Source organism: Podarcis cretensis (genome assembly GCF_951804945.1).
Source record: "Podarcis cretensis genome assembly, chromosome: 8".
NCBI lineage: Eukaryota > Metazoa > Chordata > Lepidosauria > Squamata > Lacertidae > Podarcis > Podarcis cretensis.
This window is the reverse complement of record NC_137177.1, coordinates 7982427-8001147: the sequence shown is the minus strand read 5'-3', so window position 1 is coordinate 8001147 and position 18721 is coordinate 7982427. Positions and strand designations below refer to the sequence as shown.

The following is an 18721-nucleotide window of genomic DNA, read 5'->3' as shown; positions in this document are numbered from 1 at the left end:
ATGATATTTTTTTAAAATGCTAATCCTAATTTTCCCGTGTGGTTGGTTGCAAAGTTTTGGGATTTTATGGGCCAATTCTTTAATGGGTCGTGACCCAGACCCATCACTCTCAACCTGCCCCCCTCCTCCTTGAAGCGGCTTGCTGAACGGGCACTCGTCCCTTATCATTCGGTAAACCTTTTTTTTTTTGGGGGGGGGGGGAAAGACACACAGAGACTGTCCTGTATGTTACCAGACGTATTTTATGTTTCACAACAGCGATAGATACAGACGAGGCAGGGGGCAAATCTGATCCCGCCACAGAGAGGGGAAAAATTAACCACACACAAGGGTAGAGGGAACAATATATAGATTTCTTCTTTTCTTAAAAAAAAAATTATATATAAACAAATCCCCAAAGCCTTTACAGACGCTGAAGCCTGCTACAATGTGCTGCCCTCTGAAGGACTCCTTCCTACGCCGCTTGTCATAGCCAGTCAGCACTTCCGGCAATAGGCTTGAGTACCGATTTCATGGCCCATGCAGACTGACCTGCCAGCCAGCTGCGGGTTCCTTCTGGGTTATCACCGTGCCTTGAAAATTGCCAGACCGACCGCTTCCCGCCCAAGAGCAGCAGGGACTCATTGGGAGTGGCACCGCTCAGTTCTCCTCTGGGCCTAGGAAACGTGGCCTTGGTTTTGGCGTAAAGTCAAAGCTTGCTGGCATTCTGGATGCGTTTTGAAGCCGGCTTAAGTTCTACTAAATGGACGGGCCCGAGTACGGTTAACAACAGATGCAATACCAGATAAAGGAGTTTTAAGCACCGTGGGCCTCAGTTTTCAAGTCTGCAAGGCCCTGACCTTATCAAAGATTTCAGTTCTGCGATTCCCCTCACCACCACCCGAAAGCTCTCTTCCTTCAGGGAATCCTCTCCACGTCGCCCGCGATTCTGGTTCTACGTCCCAAGGCATGCGACCAACGCCACGCACGGCCCCGATCAGAACTCGTGGGCCTCGTTATCACCGCTGAACCCAGTGTGCCTCAGAAGAGGCGCGCTATGCGCTACTGGTGCAGGGGGGCGGTCAGAACTGGCAGGCAGGTTTTCATTCAGGAATGCTTGTCCTCTTATTATCGCTCTCTCTGAGGGGCCTTTCAGAAGGCGGTTCCTCAGGAGACAGTTTGAACGCCACTGAATTTTCCATTCCGTGCTGGCCGGCCATGACAAACGCTGGGGCAGGGAGCAATGCGCGTGTGTAGGCATGGGGAGGGGAGGCGGTTGTGTCTCTTGCAGAAGTGTGCATTGTGCGCTGCGGCAAAACCCGGCGGGTTCTCCTTCGAGGGTTTCCCGGCAAGATGGCTGGGCCCACGCACGCCACGACTGGCCACGGGGAGGGCACCATTGTGCGGCCCGGTAACCAGCGCAACAGTTCCAGGGAGGGAGGGAAGGGGGCCACAGCCTCTGAGCGGCCCAGCCGCCCCTTCCGCGAACCGGAGGGGTGGAGCACCGGGGCCTCTCCAGCGGTTCTGCAGCTGCCGCTGGAGACAGGGCGTGGCGGTCTTTGGGTACGGGGTGGCCTTCATCGAGCTGCACAGCGGCAGCGATGGACGATTCGGCGAGGGCACACCTTTCCTGGCTGAGGGATGGCCAGGCCTGGACCCTGAAAAGGCGCTCGTGGCGTTGAGTTACACAGAAGGCAGAATTCAAGCACGAGCCGCCTCTTTCTGTCCCAGCCCTGTGATCGCAGTTGAGTTACAGGGCATCATACGAAGCTGCCCTAGCGTTACCAACACTGGCTGGCAGCTTCCTCCTGCATGCAGTTTCCCCATGCTGCAACCTGCAGGCACGTCTCTGGCGACCTGCCGAAATTCTGCCTTCTGCACGGGCTTTAAAGCCTCGCCGGCTCTTTGGCTGGCAGCTGCCTGGCGAAACCCCCTTGAGTGTGCGTGCGTGAGACACAGACGGAGGGACAAGGAAGTGAGCTGAGCACCACGGCAATTGGGTATGGCTACCCGTTGCCAATACGAGGTCAGAGAGCTGAGTGAGGGCGGAGGAGCCGGGTTTGCAGCCATCGCAGGTGGAAGGGAGGCGTGAAGAGAGAGCACCACGGCCACAGCGTGGCCTTCAAAGAAGCGCCGCCGGGGACGGGACGTCACAGCTTTTGCGTGTATAGTTTAGCACCTCATGCGTGGTCCGCATGGCACGTCCCCGGGGAAGCAAGGCGTGGCCCGGGTTTGCCGCGCCAGGAATGCCACTGAGCGGGCGAGAGAAGGCGCCCTGTAGGAAAACGACAGCGGATTGGGGATTGAGGTTTTGAGGAACAAGTGCTGGCCACAGGAACGAAAGACACACAACCCCTCTTGCCCTCCTTTCTTTTCCCCCCCTTCCCTCTACAAAAGTAGCAGGGCTTGTTAAAATTCGAAGGAGGGGGCGGCAGAGGGCGCAGCGCCAGGCTTTGGGGGCAGACGAGGAAACAAACAAAAAAAAAAGCTACAACCCTACCAGAACGACAACATTAATCATAATAAAAAGGGTGGAGCCATAGTCGTTTCACCAAAGTCTCTTGGAAAAAAGGAACACAACGAAAACAGGTTAAGGGAGGGAGGGGAAAACGACGACGGGTCAGGAATCAGAAGAACAACAATTAGAACCATCGCAATAATTAAAAGGAGAAAAGATAGACGCAACATCCTGTGTTCTTCACCCGGCTTGGGAGTTCTATTGTTCTGTGCGTGTGGTCAACTGCGGCTTTCGGAGAAAAGAGCTGCCTGGGCCAAACACGGCCCGTCGTTGTGAGATTGCGCGTGCTTGTGTGCAGGTATCGGTGCGTTTTGTGTCTCTCTACACGTGTGTGTATATGCGATATCTATGTATATACGTGTGCGTGTGTGTCTCTGTGTGTGCGTTTTGCTCGCAATGAAATTGAACAGTCTGCATTGCTAGATCTCGGTGCCTTACGTCTGCAACTCCTACCGACCTCTCCACTCCCACGCCAACCTCCCTGCTTGGAAGTTGGCGTGAGGTTTGTACGCAGGGAGAGGAAGGGGTGTTTGGGAACAGGGAGGCAGTTGCGTAGGGGGCGGTTTCCTCCCCAACCGCCTCTTTCCCCTTGCTCGGGGGGCAGGGGTGGGGGGCAGACCCGGGGAAAACGGCAGCCCGTTTCCCTCCACCCCCCCATTCTCCCCGTGCCACTCACGATTGCCCTCACCAACGCGGGAGATATCGGAGAGGGTTGGGTGTTTTGTTTCTTCCCTCTCCCCACCCCCGTATGATGTGTGTGTTTATCTACGTATAGGACGCTCGCTCTCTTTTTTGGTGCTGGTGTAACGAGAAGGCACAGGTGAATGGCGGACGAGGCAAAAGTGGTTTCAAGGGCAGCTATTCGTCCCTCTCAGACTGCAATTCTCAATGCGGCTCGTCAAGAAAAGAAAGAGAGAGAGAAAGAGAGAAAGAGAGAGAGAGAGAGCGCACTCTTTTGACTCCCCACCCGCCTCGGTGACAAGGGTCCCGATCCTGGCATCGCAGGCGTTCTTGCAAAACGGGCATCACCCCAGCAGGGGTCCCCGCCCAGATACTTGCCAGATTCTCTGTCTATATCAAACTTTCTGAATTAACCCCTACCCCTCCGTCTCTTCCTGGGGTGGGTCAGTGCGAGATCTGTATACAGAGGTTCACCCCGGAGGACCCGCAATGTCCCAAATCTCCTTTTCCTCTCTGTAGGGCAGGGGTCGGCAAGGTGAACCTTGCCTGGGCCGGTTCACTCCAGCGGAGATCCCTCCATGGGCTGGATCGCGCTCGCGATTTCCACCATCTGTTTCTGCGCATATGCGATTTCCAGCGTCTGTGCATGCGCAGACGTGATTTCCGGGGCGCCGCAAAAGCAAGTCTCTGTGGCGCGCCGGTTTAGCACAGCGCACAGGGATTCGCCGAGTGGGCAGCTTGGTTCGTGGGCCGGTTAAACGATCCCCGTGGGCTGCTTGTGGCCCACGGGCCTTAGGTTACCGACCCCTGCTATAGGGCCTCCAACCCACTCCTACCTCTGAGTGGGCTCCCAGGATTTGCTCTGGAATCTTGGGGGAGTGAGGCATGCAGCAGAAAGAGAAGGGAAAGCTTTTTTTTGGGGGGGGGGTGTTGAGAGAGTGGCTCTCTCCCTGGAAAACTGCTACGCCCTCAGCTGAGTCAGGCTCTGAGCCTGGCTGGCATACACAAACACACACGTACAGACACAGACGGCCGTGCGAAACACTGACTTGCACGGTCTCCTACGCTCCTGTTTTCACATCCGAGGGCTCTGGACTGCAGGGACGGGGGAAGTGAGCTGCAGTGATTAAGCCTGGCTTGGGACCGGGGTCTAAAACCCAATTAAAATAAAAAACAGACACGGAACTCCTAAATGTTGTGGTTAAAGTAACGGCGTCAAGGGCTAAGCAACTAAATTGTCAGGGGGGGTTTTAAAAGAAAAAAGAAAGAAGGAAAAGAGAAAGAGGTTTTTGTTTGTAAATTGGAGACTACTGGGAAAATTTTCCCACCACACGGGCTTTCAACTAGGCGGCCGCCAGCATTCCTGTGGGAAAAGGGTTCCTGTGATTTTAAGAATGGTGTCGATGGGGGGAATCCTAGCCAGTGAGGCCTCCCCAACCGGTTAAGGGTTGAAGAAGCTGCACCTGCCAATATTCTCTTTTCTGGGTAATAATTAAAGAGGCAGAGGAAGCCCCATCTCTCCTAAAATGTTTAGCAACCCTACTATGAGCGCCAGCTAACACTACGGTGGCCTTTTATACCAAAAGGGTATAAAAGAGGTAAGGCAATTCAATCTTAGGCGACGTTTGCTAGTGCAGGAATTATGCAAGGTTTCGAGTTACACTGAACTCTTCCTCTTTGGGCAGAATGGAAAAGTAGCTCATTTTTAAGCACGAAAACAGAAAAATTGGTGGCGAATGCGAACGTTTGCGTCGCTTCAAGTCACGGGGTTTTGCAAGTCTTACCGCAAAACTTCTGCCTTTTATTTTTTGCAGGAGCCAAGAATGACCAACCTTTCCATGCTGACAGCGCATGATGCAACTAAGCTGCAATCCTAGGCATGCTAACCCAGAAGCAAAGTAAGCCCAGTGAGCACCATGGGGGCTTACTTCTGAGTAAACGTGCAAGATCAGGCTGTTTTTTTTAAAAAAAGCAAGAGTGAAGGGTGGAATCTCAATCCTGTACACAGCTACTCAGAAGTTAAGTCTTAACGTGTAAACGCGTTCAGGATCAGGGCGCCAAAAAACACGAGAAAGAGGGAGGTTTCCTCTTTCAAATGTCCTTTTTCCTCCCTGTTTTAAGTAGAACTTATTGGCAAAAATGCCATTTCCTGGCAACCTATATTTAGGCTGATTGCAGTTCAAATTTACTTTGTTTAAGAACCAATGGGATCTTTGTGGCGAGATCCCAATCCTATTTTTTTAAAAAATAGGTCAGCCTCCCCACCCCATTTCAAAGTCATGAACTTTCTAAAGATTGTCTTTAAAAGTTTCAAGATTGTGAAAGCAACATCTAGGCTCCTTAAACTTTCCTTTTAGAATTTCAAAATCACCATCCACTGCCCAGCTACCTGTGGCTATTGTCAGGTTAAAAACCTACCTTTTTCGGTGCCAAGGTTTGTGAGAGTGGGGTGGGGGTGGGGAGGGGAGGGGAGTGGCCTGCACCAATCTCACCCATTTTTAGGATTCAACAAATTTCCTCCCCACCCAAAAAAGCAACCCAACCACCCCTAAGTAGTGACAAAGTGCGGGGGGGGGGGGGGAGGAAGGACTTCTTAAAAATTAGAAATATATCTGGTGAGGCAGGAGCAAGATATAGAATCCCATCTCTTTTTTGAAAAAAAAAATAACAGGGTTTTTTTTTTGTTTTTAAGAAGAAAATATTTCTCTGCTCCCTGTACAATACGTTCAAGTTTTTAGACCTTTTAAAACTTGTGGTCGCTCGACCACCAGAAACATTTCGGCCTCTTTTTATAAGCGTAAACAGACCTTAAAAGTGGGTCGAAAAATTCGGCCACAGCACCATGGTTACCTTCCAATGGTTACCTTCCCTCTCCTCTGGGAGATATCCATTTCCATCTCTTTTTAAGTTTTGGGCCACTTCCAGGGGGGAAATTGGTCCGGACGATCGAGAACAAGGGGGCCAGGGGTGCTTGAATAACACCCAAAACTTTCTTCCCCATAAGTGATCCTCCCGGATCTCTTTCACGAGGCAAGAGCTATGGGGAGGTAAATGACTAGGGCGCTGTCGCCAAAGAGGCTCCCCTGAAGGATTCTGGGACGTCAGAGAGGCAAGAGCAGTGATTCACCTGCTCCCTCCCTAAGTCTTGGCGGTGCAAGAGCAAGCCCAGTGTCGCCCAACCCTCCAGTGTTTGGGTGGTCCCAGTTCCTTCTGGAATGGGTGAACTCGTGGTGGAAGCCAGCAGAAGGGTCACAGCGGAGGGGCGGCTTCCTTCACATTCAGGCATCGCCCTGCCTCCCTCGTTTCTCAGGGGAGAGTGACACCCCCGTCTCCAACCCCTGACCATCCCTTCGCCCCGACTCTCCTCTCAATTTTGGGGATTTGACAGAACGGAGTCTTGCCGTGTGTAGGGCCCCCCCAACTCCTTTCCTTCCACCCCACTTCTGATTTCCATCTCAGGAGAAGAGGATACATAAGCACCAATACTTTTTTGGGGGGGGGAGAGCTGGTTTGGAGTGGGGGGGGACAGTCCCTATGAACGCAGGATCCTAAATTCGGCTAAGCCTTCCTCCCTCGCCATCTCCGGAGGGGAGAGGCTGCCCGATGAGGACAGGACTGAGGTAGGAAGAGTTCAAAGGACGCCGGCGGAGATTTGGGGGTGGGGGGAGGCAAAGAGAGAGAGAGAGAGCGAGAGCAGGGTGTTTGGGTGGGGTGGGGGGACGGTTGGAAGAGGAGGAGGGGAGGGAAAGGAGGGCCCCCCCTCGCCTCCTCTGCCTCTCATGGGTGATTTCGGGTGGGGTTTGGTTCTGTTTTTGTCCCATCTGCGGAGAAGGAGTGCGGCGTGAAGGTTTTGCGGCGGCGATGGCAGTTGGGGGGGCCACCACCTCAGGTGGCCTGGTCCAGTTCCACCAAGAGCTCCTCCCCCAGCTGGAAATGCTGCCCACTCTGCACGGAGGCCTCGTCCTCGCCGTCAAACAGGGCCAGCTGAGAGAGGGCTGGTCCGTCCACCACAAATGGCAGCATGTCCCCCAGGAGGCCTGGAGAGAAAGGAGGGAGACCCAGACAGGGAGAGAGAAAAGGCCAGGAGTCAGGAGAGAGGAGGGAGGTTTTTGTCTGTTTGGGGGGCACCTGGCCCACGCGCCCCCCCCCCCCAGCGCAAGGGTATCCACTCACCAAACTCCCCCCTCCTCCCCTTCCCACATCTGCTCTGTAGGGTTGGAGGAACCCCAAGAACAGATTTGGGGGGGCTTTAGGGGGGAGAAGAGAGAAAGCCACGCTGTACAAGCGGAAATCCTACCAATGATACAACCCATTGCTGTTTGTTTAAAAAAGATGGGGTCTTCAGAAGGTATTGGGGTGCTGACTTGAATGAAATAATAATAATAATAATAATAATAATAATAATAATAATAATACAGTGGTGCCTCGCAAGACGAAAATAATCCGTTCCGCGAGTCTCTTCGTCTAGCGGTTTTTTCGTCTTGCGAAGCAAGCCCATTGACGGCTTAGCGGATTAGCGCTATTAGCGGCTTAGCGGCTTTTAGCGGCTTATCAGCTTAGCGGATCAGCTGATAAGCGGCTTAGCGGCTTAGAAAAAAGGGGGGGGAAGGAAAAAAAAGTCGGAAAAACTCGCAAGACATTTCGTCTTGCGAAGCAAGCCCATAGAGAAATTCGTTTTGCGAAGCGCCTCCAAAACGGAAAACCCTTTCGTCTAGCGGGTTTTGCATCTTGCGAGGCGTTCATCTTGCGGGGCACCACTGTAATAATAAATTTTATTTATATCCCGCTCTCCCCAGCCGAAGCCAGGCTCAGGGCGGCTAACAACAATAAAATAGTACAACATTCTAAAATCATTTCATTATAAAATTAATTCAACTCAAATTGATGGCAACCGTTAGGCTAAAGTTCTGTGAAGATTGCCAAAGGAGGGAGTCAGGCTGTGCCCTGACCAAAGGCCTGGTGGAAAAGCTCTGTCTTGCAGGTCCTGCGGAAAGATGTCAAGTCCCGCAGGGCCCTGGTCTCTTGTGACAGAGCGTTCCACCAGATCGGGGCCACAACCGAAAAAGCCCTGGCTCTAGTTGAGGCCAGCCTAACCTCTCTGTGGCCCGGGACCTTCAGGATGTTTTTGTTTGAAGACCGTAAGTTCCTCTTGGGGACATACATATTGGGGGGCCCAAGTAAGCGCCACCCACGTAATCGACTGCAGGACGTGGCATGCACACATCATTTGAATGGCAGTGCCTGTCAACTTTGGGAGAGCCCGGCCCCCCTCAAATATTTTATTGCTTCACCCCATCAGAACTGCACAATACTCACCCATCGGCTCCTCCAGCGACAGAAGCTTCTTGCCCAGGGACACAGTGCCTCCAAAACCCCGCTCGGACCTGGCATCCAAACATTCTTCCACACTCAGCAGGAAACCCTGGGGGAGGGGGGGCATAGGAAGTTTAGGTCAAGCCGGGCCACCGGGCCATCTGGGTAGGCAGGCAGGCGGGCGGTCCGCCTGCCGACCACATGGTGTTACCGTGGCATTATGTAAAAAGTGCTTTGAAATCCCAGAGTTGGGTCTTCAAAGCACCTTGAAAGGGAACGGTTCTTCCACCAACTTTAGCAGAGGGGACCATGGATCCCCTTTGCTGAAACAGTGGTGTAAAAATCCTCTGTTTCAGCTGGAGGTTCTGATGCACCCCTGATTTTGAGAGGAGTGTGTCTCAGAATTGCATGCACAAAGGGAGTATTTTCCCAACCCCATCTACTTAACAAGGGATCCTATACAGCTGATAAATGAGGGTCAAATCCTGCTCGGTCTGACTGCGCGCTGCCGTTAACTGGTGGGACCAGAGGCCCACAGCCAACACAAGATTTAACCCTGCCATAACACCTAATGGAGGGGACGCGGGTGGCGCTGTGGGTTAAACCACAGAGCCTAGGGCTTGCCGATCAGAAGGTCGGCGGTTCGAATCCCCGCGACGGGGCGAGCTCCCGTTGCTCGGTCCCTGCTCATGCCAACCTAGCAGTTCAAAAGCATCTCCAAGTGCAAGTAGATAAATAGGTACCGCTCTGGTGGGAAGGTAAAAGGCGTTTCCGTGCACTGCTCTGGTTCGCCAGAAGCGGCTTAGTCATGCTGGCCACATGACCTGGAAGCTGTACGCCGGCTCCCTCGGCCAATAAAGCGAGATGAGCGCCGCAACCCCAGAGTCAGCCACGACTGGACCTAACTGTCAGGGGTCCCTTTACCTTTAGACACCTAATGGACAAGGTCAAAAGTGACTCTTCTGGGGTTTCAGGCAGTGGATCTCTCCCAGCCCCACCTGGAGAGGCCGGGAGTTGAACCAAGAAACTTCTGAATGCCAAGCAGGCGCCCTCCCACCGAGCCACAGAAAGGAAAGAGGTTCCTCGCAAAGGAACCTTCTGTGATCTGGGCAGGAGGGAGCTTTGGCGGAAATGGATTGGAAGAGGCTTCCCTCCCTCCTACGGACGGGTAATTTCAGCACCTACCAGGCTAAGGGAGGGCATCAGAAAGCCATCGGGCTCCAGGCCACGGGTGCGCTTAGGGAGCCCTGCCTCCAGGAAGACATCTCTCTCTTCCTCCACACTCAGCTCCCGGGCCCTGTTGGGTGAAAAATGGAAGGAGGTGGGAGAAAGAAGATAATATGAGATGATGCCCAGACAAAGTTACCTATGTGTTTATTTATTCATTTATACCCCACCTTTTTTTATGGGACACAGGTGGCGCTGTGGGTTAAACCACAGAGCCTAGGACTTGACGATCAGAAGGTCGGCGGTTTGAATCCCCACGACGGGGTGAGCTCCCGTTGCTCAGTCCCAGCTCCTGCCAACCTAGCAGTTCAAAAGCACGTCAAAGTGCAAGTAGATAAATAGGTACTGCTCCGGCGGGAAGGTAAACAGTGTTTCCGTGCGCTGCTCTGATTCGCCAGAAGCAGCTTAGTCATGCTGGCCACATGATCCGGAAGCTGTACGCCGGCTCCCTCAGCCAATAAAGCGAGATGAGCGCCGCAAACCCAGAGTCGGCCACGACTAGACTTAAATGGTCAGGGGTCCTTTACCTTTACCCCACCTTTTTCCCTGGCGGAACTCAAGGTGGCTCACATATAAAAACAGGATGTAGCGCGGGCACAAAGAACAGGACTTTAAAACTATAATCCAACATCTTCCCCCCCCCGCTTTTTTACGTAATTTTTTATTTATGTAAAAACGAGGTGGTCAGTTAAGTATTAATGCTAAAACACTGCCAGAAACTGAGGCTACATTTAAAGCACTATGACACCACTCTAAACAGGCATGGCTTTCCCCCAAAGAATTCTGGGAGCTGTAGTTTGTTAAGGATGCGGGAACTCCCATTTGGATTGAATTTACGTGGAATATATTAGGTTACCGACAATTATGTGTGTATTAGAATCATACAAATATACACATCTGTATATTCACGCATGGTAATGTATTTTTCCTTTCAGTCTCACTTTTTTCTTTCTCCCCCCCCCCAATCTTTTCATAAATGAAATTCTCTTAATAAAATACTAAAATAAAATAAAAAATATGTTTTTTTTAAAAAAGAGGGGGATGTGCAAAGTTGTCAAAGTGGTTTAACAATCAACCCCTCTTCACAGTGAACTCTAGTTCTGAGAGTGGAGTAAGGGTGTTGGTTTTATTATTTCTGCTCCAATTTACCATTTCACTTGCAAGCCACCGGGGGGGGGGCAGGGGGGAGCATAACACATTTTATTTAAAAATTGCTATATAAAAGCCAACCCTCCCTTTATCTCATGGGTAGGCAAATTAAGGCCCAGGGGCCAGATGTGGCTTAATCGCCTTCTAAATCCGGCCCGCGGTCCAGGAATCAGCGTGTTTTTACATGAGTAGAATGTGTCCTTTTCTTAAAAATGTATCTCTGGGTTATTTGTGGGGCCTGCCTGGTGTTTTTACATGGGTAGAATGTGTGCTTTTATTTAAAATGCATCTCTGGGTCAGTTGTGGGGCCTGCCTGATGTTTTCACATGAGTAGAATGTGTCCTTTTATTTAAAATGCATCTCTGGGTCAGTTGTGGGGCATAGGAACTCGTTCATTCCCCCCAAAAATATAGTCCGCCCCCCCCACAAGGTCTGAGGGACAGTAGATCGGCCCCCTGCTGAAAAAGTTTGCTGACCCCTGCCTTACCTCTTCCTCCCACCCACGGAGGCCGCCTGGCCATTTTGACCGCTCCCGTCCTGCACAGCCTGGATCTTGACAGACGCCACCATCTCCACCACTTGCTCTGTCCCGCATGGGGGGCTCCCTGGGGGCTGGGCAGGGCGGGGGTGGCTGAGGCTGGTGTCGCTGCCCCAGCGGGGGAGAGTGGCCTGCTCGGGCGGGCGGGGGGAGACTCCGTGGAAGCTTCTCGAGCGAGGCCGCGGGGGCGGCGAGGTTGGCCGGGTCCCCGGCCCTGGGACCCCGCCCCGTTTCTCGGCCAGCCAGGGCGGGTGGTCGGTGCTGCTGAGCTGAAAATCGTCGTCCATCGAGATGTACGGAGCCAGCATCTCCAGGTCCAGGCCTTCGTAGTCCTGCAGGGGGCGGCAGAGAGCTGTCATCGGCAATGGGAACGTTTGCGGGGGACGGGTTGGGAACAAGCTCAGGAGAGGCTTGCGGAAATTCACATTCTCAAGAGGCGAAATGTCCTTTGATGAGCTCCCTGCTTCGCCAGCAGACAGTGTCAGGCTTACTTGGCGACAGGCAGACACAGATATGCCAAGGGCATTGCGGGGAGTTTAATGGCGGCTAGACCAAGGTTGTCCATTGCTGCTCACAACACCAGATAATAATAAAATAACAGCAATAGTAAACTCAGGACAAGCATCAGTGGGGGCCAGTGAGCATCAGCTTGTCAAGGACGCCAAATGATGGTGCCGGCCTCATAGATTCCATTTTTTTTTTAAAGAAAACACAACATTCCTAAATTGACAGGTACTATAGAATTTAGGGGAGCAGGGAGAACAAATATTCTAAAAACAAAACAAAACACATGTTAGTGTTTTTTTTATAATTGTTTAGGGATAATTTTACAAGAAAAAAATGTATTTTGTACAGTACAGTCATACCTCATGTTACGTTGGGTTCAAGTTGCGTCTTTTTGGCTTGCAAACGCGGCAAACCTGGAAGGATATACACTTCCAGGTTTCGCTGCACATACGTGCGATAAACGTTCTGCGCGCTTTGCACATGCCCAGAAGCGCTCTATCGCGCCACATGTGTGCCCAGAAGCGGCACTCTAGTTACAGACTTTTCGGGGTGCGAATGGCACCCCCCGAACAGATCGAGTCCGTAACTAGAGGTACCACTGTACATAAAAATTGTACAGATTTTATATTTGCTATATTGCATTCTTTTTTGTAAGCGGCTTAGAGACTTTGTAATTGTTAAGAGGGATATAAATATATAAGGTTTTTTAAAGTAAGTCCTGTGACACCTTTAAAGGCCAACTGGTTGAGGCGGCAAACCTCTGTCCGACCTTCGCCATCTGATGCCCTCCAGTTGTTTTGGACTACAACTCCCATCAGCCCTCAGCTGACCTAAAGCATGGCTTCAATGTCAGTGAATGAACCGCACCTCTTCTCCATTTGTATCCTCAAGAGGAGGGGAGTTTCCCTTTCAAGTGCAAACTTGGGGAACTGAAATTCATGCTAATTCTAGTTAGTGAAAACAAACCAGGATAATCAAACCGTAAGCCGATATCTTGGGTTTGTTTCCTCCCACTAAATCACAGTTCCCCGGGTTCATACGTAGCAAAAAGCTGTGGTTTTCGTCAGAAGTGGAACCGGAAGCTTTCACAATCCTTCTCTCGCTCACGAAGGGAGGAGAGGGAAGGGGCACAGAACAAGTTCGAGACTCCAGATCCCACCAGCATGGCGAGCAGTCAGGAGTGATGGGAGCTGCGGCCCAACATCCCTGGCACCCATCTAAGTCATGTTTTAAGTCACCTAAGCATAAGGGACGTGGGTGGCGCTGTGGGTTAAACCACAGAGCCTAGGACTTGCCGATCAGAAGGTCGGCGGTTCGAATCCCCGCAACGGGGTGAGCTTCCGTTGCTCAGTCCCAGCTCCTGCCAACCTAGCAGTTTGAAAGCACGTCAAAGTGCAAGTAGATAAATAGGCCCCACTCCGGCGGGAAGGTAAATGGCGTTTCCGTGCGCTGCTCTGGTTCGCCAGAAGCGGCGTAGTCATGCTGGCCACATGACCCGGAAGCTATACACCGGCTCCCTCGGCCAATAAAGCGAGATGAGCACCGCAACCCCAGAGTTGGCCACGACTGGACCTAATGGTCAGGGGTCCCTTTACCTTTACCTTTAAGCATAAAGGAAGCCATTTCTATGTTCCGTGCACATGCTGTTGGCACTGAACCGATGCTGAAATACTTGAAGTGTGTGGCACTCGGGACCCTGCGTACCTTGAATGTGACTTCCGCTACCTGGTTACATGCTTTTTCTTCTCGCTGCTTTGCAGCAACTGCTTTATTGTGTTGGCTCCTGGAAGCCTGCTCCCTCTCTGATGACTTAAGGCTCCTACTTGTGACATTTCTATAACTTTAAGGGCTAGAAACTTGGCTTGTGAAAACAAAATGAACGCTGGCATTTGAAGCTCAATGAGTTCAGTGCCAAACTGAATGAACACGCATGGGAATGGACCTGAGTACTCGGTTGGTCGCCGTTGAGGGGCCTGGTAGGAATTTTTCCACTTGGCAAATTGGCACCAGCCACTTGGTTTTTGCCTACCTCGTAGCAAATCGTCACAACTTTCTTGGTATTGGCGGTTAGGCATTGGTATTGTTCTGTAGACGGAAGAGGGGAGGTAGCGCCATCACCTGCCCTGCATATTGAAGTGTATTCCGGTAAAGGATTCCAGGGGCCTGGCCCTGTCCGAAGCCTGGGGAGGTGAGGGCCTAAGGCACGCCCCCTACTGGTGACCCCGGGGGGGGGTTCCTAGTTAATGTGCATCAGCAGGACTCCCCCTACTGGTGGTTAACTCTTCCCAGACTTCAAGCGGACGGGCTGAAGTCGGATGTAGTCGGTTAGGACCAATGCCTAAGCCAATACCGCTCATCACCTGTAACCAATAAAGTTGCGGCCTTTTTTAGCCCATTAACATTAATAATTGTGTCATGTGTCATTATTTCCACGGGGCGGTGGGGGGTGGGAACTCGCCACGCAATGGAGCTGAGGCCTCTTCATCCGAGGCTGGGAGCCCCCAAAGCAGAGGAGGAGTTTGGATTTGATATTCCGCTTTATCACTCCCCTTCAGGAGTCTCAAAGCGGCTAACATTCTCCTTTCCCTTCCTCCCTGCAAAACAAACACTCTGTGGGGTGAGTGGGGCTGAGAGACTTCAGAGAAGTGTGACTGGCCCAAGGTCGCCCAGCAGCTGCATGTGGAGGAGCGGAGACGCGAACCCGGTTCCCCAGATTACGAGTCTACTGCTCTTAACCACTACACCACCCTGGCTCTCACTGGCAGAGAGCCTTCCCTGCCCAAAGATACCTGCAGGGCCGTCTCCATTGACTGAGTCTCCTTGCTGGAAGCAAAGAGCTTCTGCACGTTCTCCATGTCAAAAAGCAGCTCTTCTGGCAGCTCGACCTGGAGGGGGAAACAAAAGCAAAACATGGGCGAAGATGCTCTCGCTTTGCCAGTGCTCCTAGGATCAAGCCTTCAACAGCTCCAAGCGTGGATCTCAAGCAGAGCCCTATTTCTTATGAGGGAAACCTGATCTGTTGTCTTCCCATCTGTCTTGAGACACACAATGCAGTGTGCCTCTGGGGGTGAGGTCACAGCACAGGGTTAAAGCGACCTCCCTGGGAAACCTGGGCAGGCTGTCGGGAGACCCTGGACTGCCCAGATGACAAGACCCTCCTCTCAGCCTCGCTGGGTTGGTCCAAAGCAGCGGTTCTCAACCTGTGGGTCCCCAGATGTTGTTGGACTACAACTCCCATCATCCCTGAGCTCTGGCCTTGCTAGTTAGGGGTGATGGGAGTTGTAGTTCAGCAACATCTGGGGACCAACAGCTTGAAAAAGGCTGGAACAAAGGAATGTGGAGCAAGGCATTTGGCAACAGCTTGGCTACAGGAGTTTCCGGAAGGCGGCATACAAGGCACTCTCCAAGCATCTTAGCGACTCTGGAAACCTGATCACAAGGTTAGGAACGCACTGCGGGCGCTCTGCTTACAGGGACCTGGTTGGCCACTGCAAGAACAAGATGCTGGTCTAAAAGGGATTTTGGTCTGATCCTGCCAGGGACCGGACTGAGGATGAATGGTGGAGACCGCCTCCCCCTTCTCCCATACCTTCCCGAGAAGAGGAGGACAGTATAGATTTACAACGGTGGTTTGCAGAGGGTCACAGCTCACAGAGTGAAGAGGGGCAAAACTGGGAAATAACAGGAGGAGCAGAGCAGCAACAGCTGGCTGACCATTAGAGAGCATCCCAGACCCCGCTTCTCCCAGAAACCAGCGAGCAGCGAAAGTAGGAGAGCAGAGAGCGAAGAGACAATTGACCCTAAGCAGCCACCATAAGCAGGGTGGTGCTGTTGACAACTGAAACTGGAAGGGCAGAGATTATTTGGAGCAACGCCATTACTCCAAGAGGCAGCATTTCTACGCCTCTCTCTGTGAATATGGAATAAAAGGCACTGGTAAGAGCTTCTCGTCTTTCTATTACTGGCAGCATGCTGTGAGGGAGGGTGATCCGATTCCCTGAAGCCTGACAGATCCAGGGCCATTCCGACATTCTTAAATGCACAGGCCTGGTCACCCTTGTCATTTGCACAGTGATACATCCCCATTAGGGACATGGGTGGCACTGTGGGTTAAACCACAGAGCCTAGGACTTGCCGATCAGAAGGTCGGCGGTTCGAATCCCCGCGACGGGGTGAGCTCCCACTGCTCGGTCCCTGCTCATGCCCACCTAGCAGTTCGAAAGCACGTCAAAGTGCAAGTAGATAAATAGGTACCACTCTGGCGGGAAGGTAAACGGCATTTCCGTGCGCTGCTCTGGTTCGCCAGAAGCAGCTTAGTCATGCTGGCCACATGACTCGGAAGCTGTACGCCGGCTCCCTCGGCCAATAAAGCGAGATGAGCGCCGCAACCCCAGAGTCGGCCACGACTGGACCTAATGGTCAGGGGTCCCTTCACCTAAACACTCTCATCACCCTTAACAACTACCGTATTTTTCGCTCCATTGGACGCACCGGATCATAGGACGCACAGGACCATAGGAGGGGGAGAACAGGGGGAAAAAAATTTTCTTGTTCTCCCCCTCTAAAACAAGGTGCGTTCAAGGTACATTCACCAGAGCTTGTGGGGCTGGCGGTGGGGGGAAGCGCTACTTTCCACCACCGCCAGCCTCAAAGATCCCTGAAGCCTTTGGAGCGCAGCGCCCCGCTGCCCTGCAGAGGCTTTGCGCGGAGCCGTCCCCAAGCTAGAGCAGCGAGACGGAGCCCTCCGTCTCGCTGTTCTGGCTTTGGAACAGCCTTGCTAGCTTCTGCAGGACAGCGGGGTGAAGGCACCCCGCTGCCCTGGAGAGGCTGTGCGCGCAGCCGTCCCCAAGCTAGAGCAGCGAGACGGAGCCCTCCGTCTCGCTCTTCTGGCTCGGGAACAGCTTTGCTAGCTTCTGCAGGACAGCAGGGTGAAGGCACCCCGCTGCCCTGGAGAGGCTGTGCGCGCAGCCATCCCCAAGCTAGAGCAGCGAGATGGAGCGCTCCGCAGTGCTCCGTCTTCCTGTTCTGGCTTTGGGCTTAGCGGCGCAGCCTGCATTCGCTCTATAGGACGCACACACATTTCCCTTTAATTTTTGGAGGGGAAAATGTGCGTCCTATAGAACGAAAAATACGGTAAATACAGCTCCCAGAATTCTTTTGGGGAAGTCAGGACTGTGTCAAGATGTAATGCCTTAAATCGTCCGCGACTGGACCTAATGGTCAGGGGTCCCTTTACCTTTACATCTCCATTCCTTCACCAAATAACCTTCCTCTTCTCCCCCTCCGTGCAGGTGACCCTGTCTCTGCAACACAGCCTCAGAGGCACCAAATCCCCCAGGCAGGCCATCCGCCTGCACTCTAAATTCAACTCATATGGAGAAGGACTCCCTTCCCAAAGTCCACAACCTCCTTACTGGGTTCACTGGGCTCCTGCCTCCAGAAGTGTTCTTGGCAACCGGAGCAGGCTTGGGCGGTGCGGCCGGAGGCCTTGCCCGCAGGGTCCCTGGCGCTTGGCTCTGGGCCCCGGGGGGGTCGAAGATGGGGCCCAGCAGCTTCTGGAGGTCGGGGCTGCAGAAGCGCTTGGGGTCCAGCTGCAGCTCCTCTTCGCTGATGTTGGCGGGGCGCAGGAAGGCCAGGACTTTGGGGCCGCGCAGCTCTGGGGAGAGGAAAGAGGGAGCGGCGGCATCACAGGCGAGGGTCCGGCTTGGTTCCCGACCTCCCTGTCCCGCAGAAAACCTCCCGCCCATGACTCCTGCCACTCCATACCAAAGCTGAGGTTGATGATGGTATCTCCCCCGTTGGCGTCCAGGTCGTCAAGGGCCCCGTCGGAGTCCAGCCCCTCGAGGGAGGGCGGGGGCAACCGACGGTGCTCCCCCTGCCGCTCGGTCTGCTCCAAGGAGAGTACCAGGCCCATCTCTTCCACCTGGCTGTAAAAAGGGCGTCGAGGCAAGGAGGTTGTGAACCTAAGGATACCAGATGTCCCCGTTTCCCAGGGACAGTCCCCGGATTTACAAATCAATCCCCATACAAAATCCATTGTAGTTGAAAAATGTCCCCGGATTCATTGAAAAAATCTGGTAACCTTATGTTAACCAATGCAACTGGCAGTCACAGACACCTGAGTGGGCAGGGAGGGTGTGGTTGCCAATATTTTACATCTCTTTTTTTTCTTCTCTCTCTGTGTGTACCCACGTACCTATGGGACCGCCTCTCCTGGTATGCCCCGCGGAGGACCTTAAGGTCCACAAATGACAACATTTTGAAGGTCCCAGGTTGCAAGGTGGTCAGATTGGTCTCAACCAGAGTCAGGGCCTTTTCAGTACTGGCCCCGACTTTGTGGTACGCTCTGTCACAAGAGACTAGGGCCCTGCGGGACTTGACATCTTTCCGCAGGGCCTGCAAGACAGAGCTATTCCACCAGGCCTTTGGTTTGGACTCAGTCTGACCCTTATGTTTCCCTCCCCTTATGGTTTTGATCTATCGACTACTTTTAAAATGAGGCTGCATTTTAAATTGCATTTTAACCTGTATTTTAAATTGGTCCCCCCCCCCATTATGTTTTTATTGTAATTTTACTGGTGTTACCCCCCTGAGCCTGGATCTGGCTGGGGAGGGTGGGGTATAAATAAAAAATATTATTATTATTATTATTATTATTATTATTATTATTATTATTATACACACACACACACACACACACACACACGCACTATTCATATTCATTTAGAATAAAATAAACTAATGCAGAGGCATGACTTGCTACCAAGCAATGTGGGCGCCTAGCTCTTTGTCTTCTTGCCTTGAGAAGG

General features: G+C 52.5%; 1 protein-coding gene across 4 annotated transcripts in view; it reads right to left on the bottom strand.

The window, feature by feature from the left end:
• Nucleotides 1-224: 224 nt before the first annotated feature.
• HIF3A (hypoxia inducible factor 3 subunit alpha) overlaps nucleotides 225-18721 on the bottom strand; it is a 62354-nt gene continuing 43857 nt past the window's right edge. For 3 of the 4 annotated variants that reach the window (XM_079985405.1, XM_079985403.1, XM_079985404.1), the window contains exons 9-15: nucleotides 17679-17839; nucleotides 17327-17568; nucleotides 14702-14797; nucleotides 11355-11737; nucleotides 9677-9788; nucleotides 8495-8600; nucleotides 225-7215 (exon numbers count right to left, since the gene is read on the bottom strand). In XM_079985405.1, coding sequence (XP_079841531.1) covers nucleotides 7064-7215; nucleotides 8495-8600; nucleotides 9677-9788; nucleotides 11355-11737; nucleotides 14702-14797; nucleotides 17327-17568; nucleotides 17679-17839 — 1252 coding nt within the window. In that variant the 3' untranslated portion in view covers nucleotides 225-7063. The remainder of the gene's footprint in view (nucleotides 7216-8494; nucleotides 8601-9676; nucleotides 9789-11354; nucleotides 11738-14701; nucleotides 14798-17326; nucleotides 17569-17678; nucleotides 17840-18721) is intronic. The other variant, XR_013841314.1, reaches the window with a different exon arrangement.